This window comes from Triticum urartu, chromosome 1A, assembly GCF_056163025.1.
Source record: "Triticum urartu cultivar PI428250 chromosome 1A, HENAU_Tu73, whole genome shotgun sequence".
Lineage (NCBI taxonomy): Eukaryota > Viridiplantae > Streptophyta > Magnoliopsida > Poales > Poaceae > Triticum > Triticum urartu.
Window position 1 is genome coordinate 203771663 of NC_141873.1, and position 25196 is coordinate 203796858.

Here is a 25196-nt window from a genome sequence, read left to right on the forward strand (position 1 = left end):
CGCAAAATTTCCCCACAAAACAAATTTTCAATATGTGAAGCATCGTCTATCTTGTTGCAAGGAATGAAATGAGCCATTTTGGAGAAATGGTCCACAACAACAAAAACGGAATCCTTGCCATTTCGAGTTCTAGGCAAACCAAGCACAAAGTCCATGCTAATATCTTCCCATGGTTGATATGGAATTGGAAGTGGCATATAGAGGCCATGAGATTGGGCTTTGGACTTAGCTTTGCGACATGTAGAACACCGGTTGGTGAAGTGATTGACGTCGCGATGCATCTTGGGCCAAAAGTAATTCTTGGAGATTGTAGCAAATGTCTTGTCGCGTCCAAAGTGTCCCATGATTCCGCCACCATGAGATTCCTTCAAAAGTAACAAACACAAAGAGGACTCAGGGATGCAAAGTTTGTTAGCTCTCATAAGGTATCCATCTGTGATATAGTATCGATTCCAGGAAGTATGCATCAAACACTTGGCATAGGGTGTAGCAAATGTAGGATCATGTTCATGCAATTCTTTGATATGCTCAAAACCAATGACATTCAACTCAAGAGTAGTGACAAGCATGCATATACGGGAAAGCGCATCCGACACAACATTTTCTTTACCCTTAATGTACTTGATGACATAAGGAAAAGATTCAATAAATTCACTCCATTTAGCATGACGCTTGTTCAACTTAGTTTGACCCTTAAGGTATTTAAGTGTTTCATGGTCGGTATGGATGATGAACTCATGTGGACAAAGGTAATGTTCCCATTCATGCAAAACTCACACTAAAGCATATAGCTCTTTGTCATAGATGGGGTAATTGAGTTGCGCTCCGGATAGTTTCTCACTAAAATATGCAATGGGGCGCTTCTCTTGCGTTAACACGCCTCCTATTCCATTACCACTAGCATCGCAATGAATTTCGAAAGGTTTGTCAAAGTTGGGTAATGCAAGCATGGGGGCATGAGTAAGCAAATTCTTAAGCTTAGTGAAAGCAATATCTTGAGATGGTCCCCAAACAAAAGGTGCATTTTTCTTACTCAAAGCATGCAAAGGTGAAGCAATAGTGCTAAAATCCTTCACAAATCTACGGTAGAAACCGGCTAAACCAAGAAAACTATGCACTTGTTGCAAATTGGTTGGTTGGGGCCAAGTTTTAATAGTATTGATCTTAGTTTCATCAACATGAACACCCTTAGAAGAAACTACGAAACCCAAGAAAACAAGCTTATCAACACCAAATAGGCATTTTTCCATATTAGCGTAAAGTTGCTCTTTTCGAAGAGTTTCTAGCACGGTGCGAAGGTGGGTGACATGCTCTTTGAGAGATTTGCTAAACACAAGGATATCATCGAAGTAGACAACAACAAATTCACCAATGTAAGGGCGAAACACGTAATGCATAAGACGCATGGAAGTACCAGGTGCTTCCGATAAACCCATAGGCATGACTAACCACTCATATAGACCAAACTTTGTTTTGAAAGCGGTTTTCCATTCATCATCCTCTTGTATGCGGATTTGATAGTAACCACTTTTAAGATCAATTTTGGAAAACATAGTGGCACCACTAAGTTCATCAAGCATATCATCAAGGCGTGGAATGGGGTACCTATATCTAACAGTGATAGCATTGATAGGTCTACAATCGGAGCACATGCAAAAGCTACCGTCACGTTTTGGCACAAGAATGACCGGTACGGCACAAGGACTCAAACTTTCACGCACATGTCCATGGTCTATGAGATTTTTTACTTGCCTTTGTATTTCTTTGGTTTCGTCGGGGTTGACGCGGTATGTAGCTTTGTTGGGAAGCGGCGCTCCGGGGATGAGATCAATTCGGTGCTCAATGCCTCGTAGTGGAGGTAGACCCGGAGGTAGCTCATCGGGGAAAACATCTTGGAATTCCTGTAATAGAGAAGATAACACCAAAGGTAGATCGTGAGAGTTGTTAGTTCTTGTGACCTCGTCCTTGCACAATAGGACATAGTGTAGGACACTTGATGGGTTCTCACACACTTCTCTCATCTCACGTTTGCTGGCAAAGAGAACTAAGTTTTTCTTGTCACTCATCGTGGAGGCACTCAATTTGGGCTTGTGGCGCTCACTCTCTTTTTGGTGGTTCACTCTCTCACTATTTTCTCCATGATGGGTGGCTTGCTTGTCGGCGAGCACTTGGCTTGGAGACATAGGTTGTAGCACGAACTCTTTCCCTATCATCTTGAAGCTATAGTGATTTGTACGCCCATTGTGAATGACACCTCGGTCAAATTGCCATGGCCGTCCAAGGAGGAGGTGGCAAACGGTCATCGGAAGGACATCACATTCCAATGTGTCTTCATAGGCACCTATCTTGAAAGAGACTTGTACTCTATGCTCGACTTGTATGGTGCCGGTATCGCTTAGCCATTGAACCTTGTAGGGGTGAGGGTGCTTCATCTTGACCAATTGGAGCTTGGAGCAAATTTCTTCACTTGCTAGGTTGTGGCAACTACCTCCATCGATGATCACCTTGACGGAACGTCCATTGATGCCCGCCTTTGTGTGGAAGATATGGCATCTTTGATCTTCGTCTTGGTGATGTTGAAGAGTCAAGACCTTGGAGACAACAAGAGCGGGACTTGAATCTTCATCGCAAAAGACTTGGTCATCTTCATCTTCCTTGTTCACTTGTCGGTGCATGGCTACTTGCTCAAGAGCTTCCATTTCTCCTTCACTCATGGAGTCATAGGTTCCGTCGTCGTTCAGGATCATGGTGCGCTTGTTTGTGCACTCGAAGGACTTGTGGCATCGGCCTCCGCATGTGAAGCATTTGATAGAACTTGTCTTGATGGTATCATCGGGTGGAGTAGATGATGATGGAGCTTTCTTGAAGTTGCTTGTAGTAGGAGGACGACTTGAGCTTGTCAAAGCTTTCTTGTAACTTGACTTGTCGCCGTTGCTTGTAGAAGGCTTGGTTGAGGTAGAAGGTGTTGGAGTCATCGAAGCTTGATTGTTGGAGAGGCCATAGGACTTGGATGAGAACTTGGCATACTTGAAATCGTCTTCTACTTGCCGTTCCGCTTTTGTAGCTTGATGCACTAGCTCGATGAGGTTCGAGTATGGTTGGAAGTCGGCGATCTTCTTGATAGGATGATTGAGTCCATTCAAGAACCTTGCCATAGTTTGCTCATCATCTTCTTTGACATTGGCTCGTATCATGGCAATCTACATTTCCTTGTAGTACTCTTTTCAACGCTCTTGGTGCCTTTCTTGAGTTGTTGAAGTTTCTTGAAGAGGTCGCGGTTGTAGTAGTTTGGCATGAATCGTGCTCTCATGACATCCTTCATTTGTGTCCAAGTGGTGATGGGTGGTTCACCTCTTCCCGCTCAGCGCTCAATGATTTGTTCCCACCAAATGAGGACGTAGTCTTGGAATTCAAGGGATGCCATTGCGATCTTCTTCTCTTCTTCGTAGTTGTGCAAGCGGAAGATTTTGTCAACCTTCAATGCCCATGAGATGTACTCTTCGGGGTCATTGGTGCCATTGAACATGGGCATGGTGAACTTTAGCTTGCCGTAAGTTGCTCTTCATTGTGCTGGGGTCGGGGTTGAGGACGCACATGTCATTGAGGATTGACATTGTTAGCGTGCTCTTGGCGAAGTTGGATGTCTTCCTCATGTTGCTCTTGGCGAGGATTGGGTCCATTTTCTTCTTGCGCTCGATGGACTTGATGTTCTTGTCGCTCTTGAGGGGGAGCTTGTCTATCTTGACGAGGAGCTTGTCGATGCACACGTCTTTGGTAAATTCTTTCTTGAGCTTCATCGTGAAGTGCTTCTTGATGTAGTCGAGCTTGTCGGCCTCGATCGGCTACGGCATGACTTGATTCATGAAGGGCACGTTGCGCCTCAAGTGCTTGAGCTTCACAGAGTTGTTGTTGTTGGCGTTCCGCCTCGGTGTCTTGTGCATCTTGATGTTGTCGCGCTCGTTCCTCTTGTTCTTGTTGTCGTTGGCGTTGCCGTTCTTGTGCTTGTGCGAAAGCGGCTTGGTTTTGGCAATGTCGATGCTCTTGAGAGTCGGTGTCGTGTAGAGGATTGCGATTTGCTTGAAGATCTTGACGCGCAGCACGACGAAGAGTGTTCGATGTCGGTGTACTTGAACCAAAGATGGTGTCGTCGGAGTGTCAACTTGAGCGGCTTCGTCTTGATGATGACGAAGTAGAAGAGCGGACCTTCATGGTTCGGATATCTTCTTTGAGGGAACTCATAGATGTGTCGAAGTAGTCCCTTGTACGTTGCTCGAATTGTCGTAAGTTAGTGGCGAGGCTGCTGATGCGGTCGCCCAAAGCAAGTTGTTCTTGATACAAAGCCCGTCGTGCACCAAATGGTGATTCTTAGTGACGAAGGAAGACATGTCGTCGTCTTGTTCCAAGAAGAGTGGATTGGTAGAAGTACTTGGCCTATCCATCATTCCAAACAAAGATATGTGAGTGGGAGAAAGGGAAGAACCAATATCCAATGTTCCTTGACCGATGTTGATAATGGATCAAAGATGACTCCAATGTGTAGCAAGGAAATAGCACAATTAGTACCAATTCTTGTCGGTTCTCACACCTACACAAGTAAAAGATTATGGTGGAGCTCGGTTAGGAATGGTGGCACAAAATTTGATGCAATTGTAAGTGAGACTCAATAATGTTGGAAAAGATTCACAAATTTGCAAATGCAACAAGTACACCAATAGCAAGATATGGTACACGGAAACACACACGCAAATAGATAAGATGGGGTTATGCAACCAAGGATGAGCCAAAAATTGTAATTCACCAAGATGCTCGTGTTGCACAACACTAGACAGACGCTAGCACGATTGCACAATAGGCGGATACGAACTTGTGCACAACCTACTAAGCAAAAATGCAACGACTTCTATCCCAAGTATTCTATATGTATGATGTTCCTATGCTTTGATCCAAGATGATTGTGTATGACAATCTTAATGTTGTATGATGCTATGGTTCTTGCTTGCTCTTTGCTTATCTTTCCTCATTTTCTTAAAAGCTTGTTTGGCTCTTTGATGTTGGAGCTCTTTTCTCATGCACTGCTTCACGAACCAAGATAGCAATTGTGTATGCGACAAAACTTTGTGACACAAGTGATGATGCCGAGATATGCAACACGGTGATAGTATGTATGCTATGGGAAATATGAACACTAATGTGCACAAGTCACGTTGCCGGCAATACTCAAGGGCTAGTCTCGATGGGTAAGTGACGCAAAAGTAAGGCCATGGGGTTATCAATGCAATTGCAAAAGAGTAGGATGATATCACGATACCAAGTTGATTTCCAAGGTTAAGGTGATACCAAAGTGATGGTGATGTAGCCGTTCGTAGTAGTCCTTGGCGAAGATGAGCGGTGGTGATGTTGATGTTGAACCATACCTAGATAGCCGAAACACAAAAGGACACGGAAACCACAACTCAAATTCTCAAAGCAAAATTTGGCAAAATTGTCGGGGTTGGTAGCGGGAAGGGTTATGGTGGTGCTATGCGGAAGTGGTGGATGTATGCGGGAATGTATGTGGCACCGGGACAAAATTTGGCGAAAGTTAGGCGGGAATGGGTAGTGTTGCTGCCAGGGGCCGGATGTCCGGGGATGATGGCCGGATGTCCGGGGTGCCGGATGTCCGGGCTGTTCGGGCCGGATGTCCGGGCTCAGGATCCATGGACGAATTCGAAGAACACCGCGTGGAGAGGTCAAATCCGGGGTAAAATTCGGGCGATTTTGTGGATGGAAATTGGGGAAAAGGTGGGGGAATGCTAGATCTACCTGCAACACATGAAATCCACGGATCAAATCCGACAAAACTTCATCACACCAACAAATCACAAAAAAAATTTGGGGCTATTTTTGTGGGGCAATTTTCGGATTAGGACGAAAAACAACAAAATCAAAGAGAGGGGGCTCCAAAATCGTGATCAACATGGCTCATGATATCAAGATGATGTAGGGTGGAACCCTAGATGGCCGATCTTTCACGAAAGGAGCGGATCCCAATGATAAACACGAAGAACACTAGGGGGAAAACTAGGGGAAACACAAGAGAAACACTCAACCAACAAGAAATAGATCACACATGCACTAGATCGATGAACACAAAGGAAGATACACGATGATCCAAGGTCAACAAAGGACGATACAAAGTAACCGGTTCTTCTCCTAGAAGGAGGTCTTGATGGGGCCACCAAAGAGGGGGTCTTGAATCCAAGAGGATCTTCTCCGTAGAGGGGCCGCGGTCACTCTCGAAGAGACGATCCGGTATGGATGAGCGAAGCTCTATCTCAGAAATGAGCTAAACCAACGCTAACCCTAACTAGGAGGAGGGGTAGGAGTATATATAGTGCTAGTTAAAGTTGGGGGCGAGTTGGATGGGTACATGGGCCCTTGGCCCGTTCACTGTGTGCAGATAGGCGCTAGATGTCCGGGCTGGGGGCCGGATGTCTGGGGCTTCGCGAGGCGCCGGATGTCCGGGGCTTGGGCCGGATGTCCGGGCTGAAGTGCATAACTTCTGTAGTCTCTGGTTAGGTGAGGCCGGATTTCCGGGCTGGGGGGCCGGATGTCCGGGGCTTCGTGGGAGGCCAGATGTCCGGGCTTGGGGGCCGAATGTCTGGGCCCTGTAGCTTTTCTATGGCTGGTCTGCTGCTGTGTTGGCATGACTCCAGCGGCCGGATGTCCGGGGTGGGGGCCGGATGTCCGGGCCCTAGAGCTGTCTTCGTCTCCTTCCGGTGGTTCTCTTCACCCATGGACTTGGCGGCTTGTCCGTCTTCACGTGCATCTTCGGGAGGCTCCTCTTGACACCTGATCAGACATAGCATATCGGACTTAGGTAGTAGCCATGTCTCGAGTGGATCATATGTGATATCACTAATCAAGGAAGCCACCTCATTCTCGAGAGCTCTAGCTCTAGCTCGTGTCATGGGTCCTCTTGGCTCTTGATGCGACGATGGTAGGTCCATGGGGATGATCATGGGATGCTCCGCATCAGACATCTTCAATGTCAAAGATCTCTCCCCGTACCATGGTGATGAGGATTTCGATCCGAGGTCGGATCTTCCCCAAGGGAGGGGAGATGATGCGGAGCATCCCAAGGTCATCCCCATGGACCTACCATCGTCTCATCAAGTGCCTAGTGGACCCATGACTCGATCACGTGCAAGAGCTCTTGAAATCGAGGTGACATCTCTGCTCTCACAATTCCACTTCGATGCACATGAAGCATGGCTACTACCTCATATGGACACTTTGTGCATACTCAGGTACCATGGAGAAGCTAAGGAGCAAGGACAAGAAGAAGAGGAAGATGGACGAGAAGACGGAGAAGAGGGAGGGCTGAAGGAAAAGTCCCAGCCACCGGACGACCGGCCGGGACCGGACGTCCGGCGCCTAAAGCATCAGCCGAGCCCCAGCCAGCGGAAGTCCGGTCCAGACCGGACGACTGGTGCCCCGACACCCGAAGCAAACGAGTGGACGTCCGGTCCGGACCGGACGACCGGCGCACCTGCACCCGAACCAAAGTCAGCAGAAGACCGACGCCTTCGGACGTCCGACACCCCCATCACAGAACAGAACCAGCGGACGATCGGAGGACACCGGACGTCCGGCAGCTCCTCAGACACCGGACGACCGGTCCCCAGCGGACGTCCGGTACCTGTCTGCGCATAGTGTTCGGGCCCGAGGCCCATGTACTCTTTCACTCCGCCCCCATTTGCACTTAGACTATAAATAGACCTCCCCCACCTCCTTTCTAGGGTTAGCATTGGTTTAGCTCATATTTCGAGATAGAGCTTCGCTCATCCATACCGATCTCCTCCTCGAGAGAGACTGTGGCCCCTCTTCGGAGAAGATCAACTTGGATTCAAGACCCCCTCTTGGGAGGCCCCATCAAGACCTCCTTCTAGGAGAAGAACCGGTTACTTGTATCGTCCTTTGTTGACCTTGGATCATCGTGTATCTCTTTGTGTTTCGAGGATCTAGCGCATGTGTAATTGAATCTTGTTGGTTTGAGTGATTCTCTCATGTTTTCCCTCGTGAATCCCCCTCGTGTTCTTTGTGTTCTCTTTGGGATCCGCTCCTTTCGTGAAAGATCGTCCATCTAGGGTTTCACCCTACATCAATCAATGCCATGTTTAACTTGTTATGCTCATATCTTCTAGGCCGTAGCTCCGAATTAAATGAACTTTATATGTAACTTGACTAGAAAGACACGTAGATCATCTTGATGCACTTTAGCTTGCTGTTTAACAAATTTAACTTAATGTTTTGATCAGATCTGGACCAATTTCGAAATTCGCATATGAGTACTTATCAGAGTTGTTGTATGTTGATTCCGGCCTCATTTAAACTTGCTTTGATGTGTTGTTATTGCATGCATCATCTCTGTCCATGAGTAGCATCATGTAGCCTTGTCATGCATCATACTTGGATGAGCATCACGCCATGTTATGTGATGTGTGTTTACCGTATTGTTTTGTTCTTTCCGGTTGTGCTTCTCTCGATAGTTCATGTTTCGTTGCGATCGTGAGAATTCATTCGGCTATGTTGGTTCATCTTCTTCATGGACTCGTTTTTCTTCCTAGCGGGATTTCAGGCAAGATGACCATCACTCTTGATCTCACTACTATCTTTGCCATGCTAGTTGTCTCGATGCTATCGCTATGTCGCGCTACCTACCACCTGTTTCTCAAGCCTCCCAAATTGCCATGAAATCCTCTAACCTTTTCGCCATTCTAGCATATTGTTGTTTGGCTATGTTACCGCTTTGCTCAGCCCCTCTTATAGCGTTGCTAGTTTCAGATGTAGTTGTAGGTTGTTCCATGTTGGGACATGGATATCATGGGATATCAAAATATCTCTTATTTAATTAATGCATCTATATACTTGGTAAATGGTGGAAGGCTCGACCTTTTGCCTGGTGTTTTGTTCCACTCTTGGCGCCCTAGTTTTCGTCATACCGGTGTTATGTTCCTTGATTTTGCGTCCCGACCACAATGAGAGTTTATGGGCCCTTCTTGACAGTTCTCTTTGAATAAAACTCTTCCAGCAAGGCCCAACATTAGTTTTACCATTTTCCTAATAACAACTAAAACTTGCATAGGGGCACGCCGGCACCAGAGTTCTCTTAATCAACCCCCCGGGCCAGTGCTCCTCATGAGTGTTGGTCCACCTACCTAGCAGTCGGCGGTGCCACCTGGGGGCAACTCGAGGTATTTGGCTATCATCCACTTAGCATAGACGGTGTTGTCCCGAGAATGAGATACGCGCTGCTCCTATCGAGGTATCGACGCACCAGGTGGCCTTGCTGGTTTTGTTTTACCATTGTCAAAATGTTTTGTGCACCGAGATTCCGAGTCTGATCGGAGGGTCCCGAGATGGAGGATTGTCTTCATGGATCGTGAGCTTGTCATGGGCATAGTTTCTCATCTTATTCTTGTACTCGTAAGTTAGCCACCATACAATTCTTGGTGCTACTGCAACCCTCACCACTTATCCATTCCATACCCATTAAGCTTTGCTAGTCTTGATACCCATGGTAAGGGGATTGCTGAGTCCTTGTGGCTCACAGATTCCTACAACAACAGTTGCATGTACAGGTAATGCGATGATCATGACGCACGTGCGATGTTTACTTGTTTTAGAGTTCTTCTTCTACTGTTTCTTTGATTGAGGGTTAGGTTCCTGGTCGGCAGCCTGGGCTAGCAGGGTGGATATCATTTGAGCTTTTGTTTGTGTTTCATCCGTAGCTGGATCTTGTTCTTATGTATGCTATTTGATGTATTCATGTGGCATTTGTATGCCCTTTGTATGTATCCCCAGATATTATGTAATGGTATGATGCAATGATATCCACCTTGCCAAAGCGTTTCAATATGCGGTTCTATCCCTGGTAGGACCTTCGAGTTCCTCTCGGATAGGATCGCATATTGGGCGTGACAACAACACTCATGCTTCATGCGATTGCTACTTGTGAGTTACGGTCAGATTTCCCCAAAGAGGAGAGGATGATGTAGTACAGTAGAGATTAGTATTTCTGTCAATTAAGAACCAACGTTATCAATCCACTAGGAGAACCAAGCAACACCTTGTTAGCAGTACCTACACACAAAATAAAAAATACTTGCACCCAACACGAACAAGGGTTGTCAATCCCTTGGCTGTTAATTGCAAGGATCAAATCTCATAGCGATAGATAGATAAAACAAAATACGAAATAAAATAAAGTAAATCAAAATTGCAGCAATGTATTTTTGGATTTCAATATGTGATAAATATAGACCCGGGGGCCATAGTTTTCACTAGAGGCTTCTCTCTTGAAGATAGCGTGCAATGGGTAAACAAATTACTATTAGGAGATTGATATAAAATTGAATAATTGTGACGATGTCCAAGGCAATGATCATGTATATAGGCATCATGTCCAGGACAAGTAGACCGACTCCTGATTGCATCTACTACTATTACTCGACACATCGACTGCTATCCAGCATGCATCTAGAGAATTAAGTTAATAAAGAATAGAGTAACGCCTTAAGCAAGATGACATGATGTAGACAAAGTAAATCCAATCAATATGAATAAACCCTGTCATTTCACACTTAATGGAAACGGTACAAATATGTGTCATTTCCCCTTCTGTCACTGGGATTGAGAACCGCAAGATCGAACCCATCACAAAGCACCTCTCCCATTGCAAGATAAATCAATCTAGTTGGCCAAACCAAATCAATTGGTCAGAGAGAAATACAAAGCTATAACAATCATGCATAAAAGAGTTCAGAGAAGACTCAAATAATATTCATGGATAATCTGATCATAAACTCACAATTCATCGGATCCCAACAAACACACCGCCAAAATAATTACATCGAATAGATCTCCAAGAACATCGAGGAGAACATTGTATTCAAGATCAGAGAGAGAGAGAAGAAGAAGAAGCGTTCTAGCTACTAGCTATGGACCCGTAGGTCTGTGGTAAACTACTCACACGTCATCGGAGGGGCAGTAAGGTTGATGTAGAAGCCCTCCGTGATCGATTCCCCCTCTGGTAGAGTGCCGGAAAAGGCTTCCAGATGGGATCTCGCGAGAACATAAACTTGCGGTGGCGGAAAAACTGTTTTGGGTGTGATAGAGGCAAAGGTGTCCCGTCTTTCGATGAGATAGTGGCTATCGTTTTAGAGGAAGTTGACTTTGACAATCCGACTATGAACGTGCGAGGACGTCACGCCTTAGCAATTGCTAAACCAATTCCGAGGGGTCATTGACCACGCCGGAGCACGATCAACCTGACAACGAGGGCCTGTTTCCTGCGAGCAAACGAAGAACAAGCAAGAAACTGAGATTGCAATCTGGATATTGCGAATATAAGATGAAAGCTTTATTGATCAAGGTGGGGTTCTATGACGTCTTGGTTTGGTCGTTGGATACAAACAAAGTACACGAAGTTGCAGCTATGGCGAACTTCTAATCTAACCAAACCCAAAGTCTAAACGATGCCCTAAGGGCTGTATATATGGAGGAGAGAGGGGGAATTTCACGGCCCCTTGTGTTTAGACATTGGGTTTAATCCACCAAGGGCCACGAAATTCCCCCTCTCTCCTCCATATATACAGCCCTTAGGGCATCATTTAGACTTTGGGTTTTGTTTAGATTAAATGTTCGCCATAGCTGCAACTTCGCGTACTTCGTTTGTGTCGAACGACCAGACCAAGACGTCATAGAACTCCACCTTGATCAATAAAGCTTTCATCTTATATTCACAATATCTAGATTGCAATCTCAGGTTCTTGCTTGTTCTTCGTTTGCTCACAGGAAACAGGCCCTCGTGGTCAGGTTGATTGTGCTCTGGCATGGTCAGTAACCCCTCGGAGTTGGTTTAGCGATTGCTAAGGCACGACGTCCTCGCACGTTCGTAGTCGGATCGTAAAAGTCGACTTCCTCTAAAACGATAGCCACTATCTCATCGAAAGTCGGGACACCTTTGCCTCTATCAAGTGGTATCAGATTTCCAGGTTGCTCGGTGAGATTTTACAGTTTTTCGTAGTTTAGATCGAGTCTGTTCTTCGTACCTACAGTCCACGAAAAAGCCTAAAAAAAATTAGGGTTAGTTCATCATATCTGAACCAATCTGAGCCTTTGCATAATCTTTTTAGGGTTTTTGCTTTGTTGAATTTGCGGTTGCATCGTCGTGTCTAGTTGCTGGTCTTAGAGTCTAGTCTTTTAGAGTTTCGAGTTCTGGTCATAAATTTCGTCCAACGGCTATTCTAGGTGCTGCGTCACCTTATTATTGGGCCAGGCCTATGTATTTTCGAAGTACTTAAGTATAGGCTGTTTTAGAGTCCGTATGTGTGGGGAAACAAGAGTTAGGGTTGGTTTCGGACCCCTCCACCAAGGGCCACGAAATTCCCCCTCTCTCCTCCATATATACAGCCCTTAGGGCATCGTTTAGACTTTGGGTTTTGTTTAGATTAAAAGTTCGCCATAGCTACAACTTCGCGTACTTCGTTTGTGTTCAACGACCAGACCAAGGCGTCACAGAACCCCACCTTGATCAATAAAGCTTTCATCTTATATTCGCAATATCTAGATTGCAATCTCAGTTTCTTGCTTGTTCTTCGTTTGCTTGCAGGAAACAGACCCTCGTGGTCAGGTTGATCGTGCTCCGGCGTGGTCAGTAACCCCTCGGAGTTGGTTTAGCGATTGCTAAGGCACGACGTCCTCGCACGTTCGTAGTCGGATTGTCAAAGTCGACTTCCTCTAAAACGATAGCCACTATCTCATCGAAGGACGGGACACCTTTGCCTCTATCAAGTGGTATCAGATTTCCAGGTTACTCGGTGAGATTTTACAGTTTTTCGTAGTTTAGATCGAGTCTGTTCTTCGTACCTATAGTCCACGAAAAAGCCAAAAAAAATTACGGTTAGTTCATCCTATCCGAACCAATCTGAGCCTTTGCATAATCTTTTCTGTATTTGCTTTGTTGAATTTGCGGTTGCATCGTCGTGTCAAGTTGCTGGTCTTAGCGTCTAGTCCTTTAGAGTTTCGAGTTCTGTTCACAGGTTGTCACGTCGCCGATGCCATATATCACCACCGCATCATCATCATCGTTGCTGCCATATACCACCACCATACCAACTTCATTATCGCTGCCATATGCACCACCACATATTCACCATCAATCCAAGTCCATATACGCCACCACATATCCGCCGCCATCACGCCAATCCGAGTCCACCTACAACATATATCCGCCACCAGTCCGATTTCCACCAGATTCATCGCCGCCACCAGTCCGAGATTCCACCAGATTCATCTCCGCCACCAGTCCTAGTCCGAGTCCAGTAATTGTTGCATTGTTTTCGATTTCCGGATCACGCAATACTTTGAGTCGTGACAGAATAGGACTCCAGAGTTTCCCGCAGAAGAAAAATAGTTCCAAACTCAAAAAAAACTAAGTCTGTAAAATTCTGGCTAGGCAGTTTTTAGACCATTTGTAGACTTTCGAAAAAAAAATTGTTGCGGAGCAAAAAAAAGAGAGGAAAAAGTGCAAAAAAGTGAAAAAAAAGAAAAAAAATTCAGAGAGTGCTCCGCCCTTGTTTACATGTAGCGCCGTGATTTTGTTAGTGTTCTAGGCTCGTGTCTCTAGCACGGTCTAGCCTAGGACCAGCACATTACCATTGTTGAACGTTTATTCAACATTGCATCTCTGAATTGATTATTGCTGACCCTTTTTGCTACCATATTATAAGCCTTCCTAGCTACACATACATCTACGTCGTGCGTTTGACTCTCCCTGGTAATCGCTCTATCCAAGCTTTGAGAGTTTTGACTACGACGGTTGCTGGTCACCGCCTGCTGCTGGGTAAGAACTGGGAAGAATCTGAGATTTGCTTGACGGATTTGTGACATCCACCACCACCTCTTGTCTTGTGTGTTTCTATTGCTGCTAACCATGGCAGGATCACAAGCCGACGAGACTGACTGGGAGAACCTGACGAATAAGGAGTTGCATGATCAATGAATTCAACCCATTTAGCATGTCTACGCTTCAGTTTTGCTTGACTTTTAAAGTGTTTCAAAGATTCATGATCAGAATGTATAACAAATTCCTTGGGCCACAAATAATGTTGCCATGTTTCTAAGCTCCGAACAAGAGCATATAATTCTTTGTCATAAGTAGAATAGTTCAGACTAGGCCCACTCAATTTTTCAGAAAAGTATGCAACAGGTTTGCCATCTTGTAATAACACACCTCCTAATCCAATTCCACTAGCATCACATTCAAGCTCAAAAGTCTTATTAAAATCAGGAAGTTGGAGTAAAGGAGCATGTGTCAACTTATCTTTCAATACCATGAAGGCTTATTCCTATGTGGTACCCCAAACAAAAGGCACATCCTTCTTTGTAAGCTCGTTGAGAGGTGCAGCAATGGTGCTGAAATCTCTCACAAAACGCCTATAGAAACCAGCGAGGCCAAGGAAACTCCTCACTTGTGTGACCGTTTTGGGCTGCGGCCAACTCTCAATAGCTTCAATCTTGGTTTTATCAACTTCAATTCCCTTTGGAGTAACAACATAGCCAAGAAAAGATACTCGGTCGGTGAAAAAGGTGCACTTTCCAAGGTTACCAAACAAACGTGCATCACATAGAGCAGTAAAAACAGCACGTAAATGTTCCAAATGTTCCTCCAAAGATTTGCTATAAATTAATATGTCATCAAAGTAAACTACCACAAATCGTCCAATGAAAGCACGTAAAACTTCGTTCATTAACCTCATGAAAGTACTAGGTGCATTAGTTAACCCAAAAGGCATGACTAACCACTCATATAAACCAAACTTAGTTTTAAATGTTGTTTTCCATTCATCTCCCAATTTCATACGAATTTGATGGTATCCACTACGCAAATCAACTTTGGAGAATATTGTAGAGCCACTCAATTCATCAAGCATATCATCTAGCCTAGGAATAGGATGACGATAACGAATAGTAATATTATTAATGCCTCTACAATCAACGCACATACGCGACGTACCATCCTTTTTCGGCACTAAAATGATAGGAACAGCATAAGGACTAAGGGATTCACGTATATAACCTTTGTCGAGCAGTTCTTGTACTTAACGCATAATCTCCTTCGTCTCCACTGGATTGGTACGGTATGGTGCACGGTTGGGTAATGATGCACCGAGAATTAAGTCAATTTGATGCTCAATCCCTCGAATAGGTGGTAATCCCGGTGGCACGTCTTCTGGAAAGACGTCAGCGAACTCCTGCAAAATGTTAGTGACAGCAGGAGGCAAAGAGGAAGGCACGTCCTCGAATGAAAATAATGCCTCCTTGCACACAAAAGCATAGCAAACAAATTTGCTGAAATCCAGATCATCAATATCAGATTTTGTGGCAAGTAAACATGCACTTTTCAATTTAATTTCAGAAGCAACACTAGATGATTTATTATTAGGTTTCATTTGTTGCTCAAATTCTTTTGCCACAATCTGATTTTTGCTCTTATTTTTCTCCTGTTTTGCTTTATTAGATGATGAAGGGTGCAACCCTAGATGGCCGATCTTTCATGAAAGGAGTGGATCCCAAAGAGAAACACGAAGAACATGAGGGGTATTCACGAGGGAAAACACGAGAGAATCACTCAAACCAACAAGATTCGATTACACATGTGCTAGATCCTCGAAACACAAAGAGATACACGATGATCCAAGGTCAATAAAGGACGATACAAGTAACCGGTTCTTCTCCTAGAAGGAGGTCTTGATGGGGCCGCCCAAGAGGGGGTCTTGAATCCAAGTTGATCTTCTCCGAAGAGGGGCTGCAGTCTCTCTCGAGGAGGAGATCGGTATGGATGAGCGAAGCTCTATGTCGAAATATGAGCTAAACCAACGCTACCCTAACTAGGATGAATGGGGGGTCTATTTATAGTCTAAGTGAAAAAAGGGGGGCGAAGTGAAAGGGTACATGGGCCTCGGGCCCGAATCTGGACACAGCCAGGTACCGGACGTCCGCTGGGGACCGGTCGTCCGGTGTCTTAGGAGCTGCCGGACGTCCGGTGTCCTCCGGTCATCCGCTGGTTCTGCTCTGTGATGGGGGTGCCGGACGTCCGGTAGCTCCGAACTTTCGCTGATGTTGGCTCGGTCGTCCGGTCTGGGCCAGACGTCCGCTCGCTGGGGTTCGGCTGAGGCTTCAGGCGCCGGACGTCCGGTCCCGGCCGGTCATCCAGTGGCTGGGACTTTTCCTGCATCCCTTCTTCTTCTCCGTCTTCTCATCCATCTTCCTCTTCTTCTTGTCCTTGCTCCTTAGCTTCTCCATTGTACCTGAGTATGCACAAAGTATCCATATGAGGTCGTAGCCATGCTTCATGTGCCTCGAAGTGGAATTGTGAGAGGAGAGATGTCACCTCGGTTTCAAGGGCTCTTGCACGTGATCGATTCATGTGTCCGGTAGGCACTTGATGAGACGATGGTAGGTCCATGGGGATGACCTTCGGATGCTCCGCATCATCTCCCCTCCCTTGGGGAAGATCCGTCCTCGGATCAAAATCTTCATCACCATGGAAAGGAGAGAGATCTTTGACGTTGAAGATGTCGCTCATGTTGTACTTGTCGCGCGGGAGGTCGATCTTGTAAGCGTTGTCGTTGTAGCATGCAAGCACCTTGAAGGGTCCATCCGCTCGTGGACGAAGCTTGGATTTGCGTTCTTGTGGGAAGCGGTCCTTGCGAAGGTGTAGCCCCACTTGATCACCAATGTTGAAGACCATAGGTTGCTTGTTGAAGTTGAGCTTGGTCGCAAGGCGTTCAACTTGGTGCTCGATGGTGTTTCTTGTATCTTCATGCATCTTCTTGAGATGTGTCACATGCGCACTTGCGTCCAAATCGATGCGCTCTTGGAGTGGTAGAGGAAGAATATCCAATGGTGACAAAGGGTTGAATCCGTAGACGACCTCGAAAGGGGACTTGCCGGTTGTTGAGTGTCTTGCTCAGTTGTATGCGAACTCGGCGATGGGTAGAGACTCCTCCCACTCCTTGATGTTCTTCTTGATGAGTACTCGAAGTAGAGCAGAGAGTGTGCGGTTTGTCACCTCCGTTTGGCCGTCGGTTTGAGGATGGTATGCCGTGGAGAAGAGTAGCTTGATTCCGAGCTTGGCGCATAGAGTCTTCCAAAAGTAGCTAAGGAACTTGACGTCGCGGTCCGAGACGATAGTCCTTGGCACTCCATGAAGGCACAAGATTTCCCTACAAAACAAATTTGCAATATGTGAAGCATCGTCTATCTTGTTGCAAGGAATGAAATGAGCCATTTTGGAGAAATGGTCCATGACAACAAAAATAGAATCCTTGCCATTTTGAGTTCTAGGCAAACCAAGCACAAAGTCCATGCTAATATCTTCCCATGGTTGGTATGGAATCGGTAGAGGCATATAGAGGCCATGAGATTGAGCTTTAGACTTAGCTTTGCGGCATGTCGAACATCGGTTGGTGAAGCGATTGACTTCCCGAAACATGTTTGGCCAAAAGTAGCTCTTTGAGAGCGTGGCGAACATCTTATCGCGTCCAAAGTGTCCCATTAATCCTCCTCCCTGCGATTCCTGCAAAAGCAATAAATGAAGGGACGACTTGGGGACGCAAAGTTTGTTAGCTCGCATAAGGTAGCCGTCTTTGATGTAATAGCGTTCCCATGATATATGTGACAAACACTTGGCATAAGGATTGGCAAAAGTCTCATCATGCGCATACAATTCTTTGATATGCTTGAAGCCAATGACATCTAACTCAAGTTGCGTGACTAGCATGCATATGCGGGAAAGAGCATCCGCGACGATGTTTTCTTTACCCTTGATGTACTTGATGACATAGGGAAAAGACTCAATGAATTCACTCCATTTAGCATGACGCTTGTTCAACTTAGTTTGACCCTTGAGATACTTGAGGGTCTCATGATCGGCATGAATGATAAACTCGTGGGGACGAAGGTAATGTTCCCATTCATGTAAAACACGGACTAAAGCATATAGCTCTTTGTCATAGATGGGATAGTTGAGTTGCGCTCCGGAATGTTTCTCACTAAAGTAAGCTATGGGGCGCTTCTCTTGCGTTAACACACCTCCTATGCCATTACCGCTAGCATCTCAATGAATCTCAAAAGGCTTGTCGAAGTTGGGTAAAGCAAGCACGGGAGCATGAGTAAGCAAATTCTTAAGCTCATTGAATGCGATATTGATGCGGAGCATCCCACGTTCATCCCCATGTACACTCCGACTACTCTCCAAACCCCAAGTGGACATATGACGAGACCTCGAACATACGCCATTGGACACAAGGTGCACTCGCTCCTCTCCGAACCATCACTTTATACATGTGAGATATGGCTACTACCTCCAACGTGTGTTCTATGCATGATCAGGTACTTGGAGGAAAGCCACGAAGTCACCACATCCAACGGAACAGCTAGCGAGGATGCCAAGTACAAGGACCAAGAGAAGAAGCCGTGCGAAGCTATGGCCACCGGACGACCAGCCCAGCTCGGACGTCCGGCCCCTGAGGACCCGAGCCGAATCTACGGACGACCGGAGCCACCGGACGTCCGACGACTCCCAGCGCCCGGACGACCGCCAGACACCAGACGTCCGACACTCTCCAGCGCCCGGATGACCGACGCCGACCGGACGGCCGACACCACCTGTCCAGAACCAAAATGCCGGACGTCCGACATGAACTGGACGACCGGACCTTCGCGAGCCACCGGACGTCCGGTACCTGTTGGACATCCGACGCTTGTGCGCCTGCCCGTGTGTTGGGCCGAAGCCACTTACCCTTTCATTCGCCTAGACTATATATACTCCTCCACCTCCTCCTAGTTAGGGTTAGCGTTGTGATAGCTCATTTCAGAGATAGAGCTACGCTCATCCATTACGAATCTACTCCACGAGAGAGACCGCGGCCCCTCTACGGAGAAGATCCCCTTGGATTCAAGACCCCCTCTTGGGTGGTCCCATCAAGACCTCCTCACGGAGAAGAACCGGTTACCGTGTATCATCCGTTGTTGACCTTGGATCATCGTGTACCTATTTGTGTTTCGAGGATCTAGCACATGTGTGATCTATTTCTTGTTCGTTGAGTGTTTCTCTTATGTTTCCCCTCGTTTTCCCCCTCGTGTTCATCGTGTTCCTCGTAGGGATCCGCTCCTTTCGTGAAAGATCGGCCATCTAGGGTTCCACCCTACATCATCTTGGTATCATGAGCCACGTTGATCACGATTTCAGAGCCTCCCCCACCATTTTCTAGCCTTCTTTTGCTTGATTTCGTCCTAAATTCGAAAATCCCCACCAAAAATAGCCCCAATTTTTTTTGTGATTTGTTGGAATGATGAAGTTTTGTTGATTTTGATCCATGGATTTCCTTGGTTTCGAGTGGATCTAGCATTTCCCCAATTTTCCCCACTTTCCATCCACGAAACCTCATCAATTTTGACCCCAAATTCCCCAAATTCCGCCCAAAATCGCGTCCCGGATCTGAAATCTCGCCTTGACCCCGACCACCGGACGACCGTCACTTTATCGGACGTTCGGAGCCCCTGGAACGACCGGACATCCGTCATCCACCGGACGACCGGAACCCCTAACCCGGATGGAAATTAGCGGATTTCCGAGCTCACCGGACGTCCGGCCACCGGACATCCGTCCATTAGCGGACGTCCGCTACCTGTAAAAACTGACTTCGGCTGATTTTTGTTTCGGCCATAAGTAATTTATCCGAACTCCGATTTTGACGTTCTTTAGCTCGTTTTGAAGCTCTTGACATCCTCCTTCCCACAAAAATACCAACAACATCTTTTGACTCCGTCAAATTTTGACAATTTTGGCATCTTTGCCTAGGGCTTCCACCACATCATCCGCTATACCATCTTCGACTTCCGCAACCTAACCAATTTTGTTCCCCATCGCATTAGTGGTTGCTTGAGGAGTGATTTGAGTCTCCTAAGGTGTCTAGGCTAGTTAGGGATGGTTGCTTCTTCTTCAACCACCACCACCATTTCCGCATAGGCTTGACCACTATACACTTCCGCCACCCAACTTAACCCAATTTTGTTTGTGTTGTGAGTTGTGTCTCCAACGGTGTTTCGGCTACTTAGGGACCGTGCTTCCAACTCCGACACCGTGTATAGTACACCACCTTACCCTTCATTTCCGCATTGCCTACTCGCAAAACCCATCATTGCATTTCCTCAACCACCACCACATCCCGCTACCACCATTTGATGTTTGAGATTTTGAGTTCGCGTTTTTTCCATTTCCTAAGGTGTTTCGGCTACTTAGGGACGAGTCTCTATCATCTTGGTATCTCCATCAAGATCACCGCCACTCATCACCGCGGACGGTAACCTCCATATCATCTTGGTATCGTGGTATCCCTCCATTGTATATTCCCTTGCCATTGCATTGATAACCCCTATCCCATTTTGCGTTACTTGCCTATCGAGACTAGCCATTTGAGTATTGCCGGCAACATTACTTGTGCACATTAGTGATCTACACCATACATTGCATACATACCATATCATATTGGCATCATACCATCTCGTGTGCCTCAAGTTTGTTCCTGCATATACACAATAGCTATCTTGGTTTGTGCATTGTGCAAAAGTGGGCATACAAAAAAAAGAGAATAAAGCTTTTAAGCAAAGAAAAAGAGTGAACAAAGAGCTTGTAAGCAAGTGCCATAGCATCATACCACATTGTCATATCCGATCATCTTGGATCAAGCCCCGGGAACCATATATACATAGCATACTTGGCATAGAAGTCGTTGCATTTTTGTCCCCTATAGGTTGTCCACAAGTGTCTTATCCGCCTATTGAGCAATCGTGCCAGCGTCTCTCTAGAGTTGTGCAACAAGAGCATTTTCCATGGATTCCACATTTTGAGCTCATCCTTGGTTGCACGACCCCATTTATCTATCCGTGTGTGCGTTTCCGTGTGCCACCCATATTGCTATTGGTCTACTTGTTTCACTTGTGAATTTGTGAATCTCTTTCAACATTATTGACTCTTGCTAACATTTTGCATCAAATTTTTGTGCCACTATCCTCACCAAGCTCCACCATAAGCCTTACTTGTGTAGGTGTGAGAAACCGACAAGAATTGGTACCAATTGTGCTATTTCCTTGTCCACATTGGAGTGATCATTGATCCACTTTCAACTTGGTCAAGGTACATTTGGTATTCGTTCTTCTCTTTCTACCACTCACACTTTTCTCTTGGAGTGATGGATCGGCAAGGCATTTCATCTCCCGTCTTCCACAACAACGACGGCGTGAACAACTACATCACCAATGCGTCTATCTTCGATCTACAACCACAAATGCAAGGCACATAATCAAGATTGCGAGAGCGCATCGAGAACCTCTCCATTGACATTCGCCACTCCGAAGCGAGGAAAAGGGACTACATCGACAACAAGCTTTCCGCACAAAAGGATGAGCAAGATGCAAGGATGGAGGAGATTCGGGCCTTGATCAAGTCTACTTCCCCGTCTTCATCTTCAAGGCGGCGGCAAGCACATCGATCCTCTTCGGAGTTCCCAAGCGACACAAGCGCAAGTCGTCCACGTCCACAACTCCATGGCGACCACCATCACGTTTGTGATCCATCTCGTCATGAAGGGCATGTCACCTCCAAGCAACATGTGCACGACGACGATGAACGACATCTACTACGAGCTCAAGTGCGACAACGCCACCATCAACATGAAGATGCTCGAGATGCGCCTACCTACAAGTCCCAACAAGCCCTACTTCACGCCAAGTCCAAACTTCATGACCACAAGAGAAGACCGCGAGACAAGCACCACCACGAGCACGCTACGGCTACAACAACCACTTCGGCATCTTCTCCAAGTGCTATCAAGGCATCTTCGCCTTTGGATGTACGGCATCTTTGCCTACTTCCCACGAGTACGCCTACATTGACTTCATCAAGTCCAAGGCGACCACCTACAAGTGAGGGCGACACTTCCATCTTCGGAAGCCCCTCAAGGAAGATGGCCGAGCATGGGAATTTCCCTTCGGTCATGGAGACGAGCTATGAGGTGCCACATCATATGGACCTCCTACAACAAGACGGCGACAAGAAGGTCGACCTAGGGCCACCCCCTTCGACCACGGCAACGAGCACGAACCTCTTCAACAACATGAAGACGGCGCCCATATTGGACTCATACTCCGAGTCAAGCTACAAGACCGCTCATGAGACCTTATCTTTGGTCTTCGAGGAGAGTGATGATGTGCCATCTTCGTCCTTCATCCATGGCTACGACCACGACATGATTGAGCATGGAGACATTTGCACCAACATCTCTCCGACAACGACATGTGACGAGATGCCCCAATTGCCATGTGAGAAGAGCCACCACCACATGAGTGACATGAGTGACTCCAGCACACGTGACATTGAGAGCATTTCCTATGAGAGGATGAGTGTGACCACCACTAGCCCCACACTTGAGAGCATGCCACACATCCTATGTGAGGTTGACAGCCATTTGAGTGACTCCACCAACCATATGAGTGAGAGCATCCGAGAGGGAGTGAGTGAGCCACAACACTTAGTGAGCGAGGTAGTTGACACGGCATGTGAGGCCACTTTGATTTCTAACGACTTAACCTCTACTCCTAGTGTGTTTTCTTCTTTGGTGCTAGGTCTCCTACTTGACGACATGCCTACCCTCGACGACTCCATACCTACAATGGAGACAATGATGGCCATGGTGGACGATGATGCACCCCCCACATGGTTCCATCAAGATGAAGATGACAACGAGACGATTTTCGACACCTCACCTCCAACACATGAGCGATGCTCCAAAGGTAACATAGGTGATGGTGCTTCTCTTGTCTCACTAGTGGACTATTTTGCGAATGATTGCTTGCATGATGTTGACACACCTATTCACATGCTTCATGCTACTGCGACTTCTTCATGTCATGACTCACCTATTTATGATAAATATGATGATGAGCATGTTGATTTGCCTAGTTGTGATGCTATGCTCCATAGGATAACATGTGAAAAATCTTTTGGTCACATCATGTTTGACAATCCATTAACCTTGTCATATGCTATGAGTGAGATATCCCATATTGCATTATTTCAATCTCAACATAGTGACTATGCATGCCACGTTACAATAAATCCCATTTGCACTTATGGCATAGATGACGAGATGATGGTCATTGGATTTTGTTTTTCTTGTGATGATATTGACATGCTTCCTTTACATGATTTGCGCAATTCATCTACTATGCCATGCCATGATCACATTGTTCCAAATATGCATTGTTTTGGATGTTGTCAATATTCTCCGTGTGATGTTTCCACTAATGATCATGAGGAGACCCTCATAGTTTCCTCATGCGTATTAGGAGATTTTGATGCATTCCATACATTGCATGATTACCATAATTTCTTGCACCATATGCATTCCATGAACAACAATGCTCTACATATTTCTTGTGATGCATTACACAATTTGAGTCTCCATTATGCTATACATAATAACAAACCTCTCATGATGGATGACATGTTTCTATATCACGCATCTCATTTATTTGAGCATTGGATATTTTGTGCTAACCAACACAAGCACGTGCGCATCATGATGAATGATGTGTACATCAACCACGCACAAACAATTTTCCCTTTGTCTTGGTTTTGTGTAGGTACTCCCGTATACTCGTCAACCTCTCAATCCCAAGAGTTGACGAAACGAGCTCTTGAGAGCAAAGATGACTTGGGATCCCGTGAACTATCCTTCCCACCGTTCTCTTCGCGCAACGCCTATGCGCATCTCTCTCACTTGATGTAGGGTAGGAACCCTATGGGCCGATCTTTCACGAAAGGAGCGGATCCCAAAGAGAAACACGAAGAACACGAGGGGATTCACGAGGGAAAACACAAGAGAAAACACTCAAACCTCCAAGAACAAGTCACACATATGCTAGATCCTCGAATGCATAGAACGATACACGAATCCACGGACAACTAAGGACGATACAAAAGGGTAGCCGGTTCTTCTCCGTGATGAGGTCTTGAATCCACAAAGGGATCTTCCCGTAAAGGGGTCTTGAATCCAAAGTGGATCTTCTCCATAGAGGGGCCGCGGTCTCTCTCGTGGAGTAGATCCGATATGGATGAGCAATGCTCTATCTCTCAAATGAGCTAAAACCAATGCTAACCCTAGTACGGAGCTAAGGGACAAGTATATATAGTCCAAGGGGTAAGTTGGGGGATACAAGGGGTGAAACCCCTTTCACTGTGCACAAGCAGGGCGGTAGTACCGGTCATGGGGGCGGTTGTACCGCTGGACGCTCAGGTACGGGTTCCTGGAGGTGCTTCCGGATGTGCTCAGCGGTTGTACCAGTGCTTGGGGCGGTTGTACCGGTCAGGTGGTTGTTACGGGGATAAACCGGTGCTGCACCAGCCTTGCGCCGCTCGATCACAGAAACTTGGCCGGTTTTTGGGCGGTGGTCGAGCGGTTGCACCGCTTGTGGGCCTTCAGCGGTAGTACCGCTTGGTGTGGGCGGTAGTACCGCTCGGGCTATAGCAGTTGGCTCTCCTTCCCATGCTCCCGCGCACACTTGGCCTTGGTCCTTAGGCTCTCCATGGTCTCCTCGGATGGACCTGAGTATGCATAAGGTCCGCTCTTGAGGTAGCATCCATGTCTTACATGCGGAAATGGAAGATGCAGAAAGGAGCGAGTTCACCTTGTGTCCAATGGCGTATGCTTGAGGTCTCAACATGTGGGCACTAGGGGCCTTGGGGAGAAGTCGTAGTGTACATGGGGATGATCATAGGATGCTCCGCATCATCTCCCCTCCCTTGGGAAAGATCCGACCTCGGATTGAAATCCTCATCACCATGGGAACGGTTGTTGTGGACGGACTTGTAGTTGGATGGAGTGGAAGTCGTTGCGCAATCCAAGTACTCCAAGGTGTCGCCGGAGTGGTATACATGAAAAAAGAGAAAACACAAACAACACTAGGAAATACAATGGTTAGAGCACACAAAGTGTCCATCGTGTAAGAATGAGTCTGTGCAACAAGATTGAGCATGACAAGGTGCATGAAGCTTATCCACAAGAGATGGAATGGTATGCAAAGCA

The 25196-nt window shown here is 46.4% G+C and overlaps 2 protein-coding genes across 2 annotated transcripts in view; one reads left to right on the plus strand and one right to left on the minus strand.

Moving 5' to 3' along the window:
- Positions 1-25196, minus strand: part of LOC147990596 (uncharacterized) — a 62345-nt gene that overhangs the window by 33756 nt on the left and 3393 nt on the right. The gene's annotated exons all lie outside the window — the stretch shown is intronic.
- Positions 21658-23905, plus strand: LOC147990597 (uncharacterized). The gene is made up of 4 exons (XM_087542844.1): positions 21658-21700; positions 21790-22210; positions 22361-23160; positions 23901-23905. Exons 1-4 carry the CDS (start codon positions 21658-21660, stop codon positions 23903-23905), a joined length of 1269 nt encoding a protein of 422 aa, XP_087398970.1.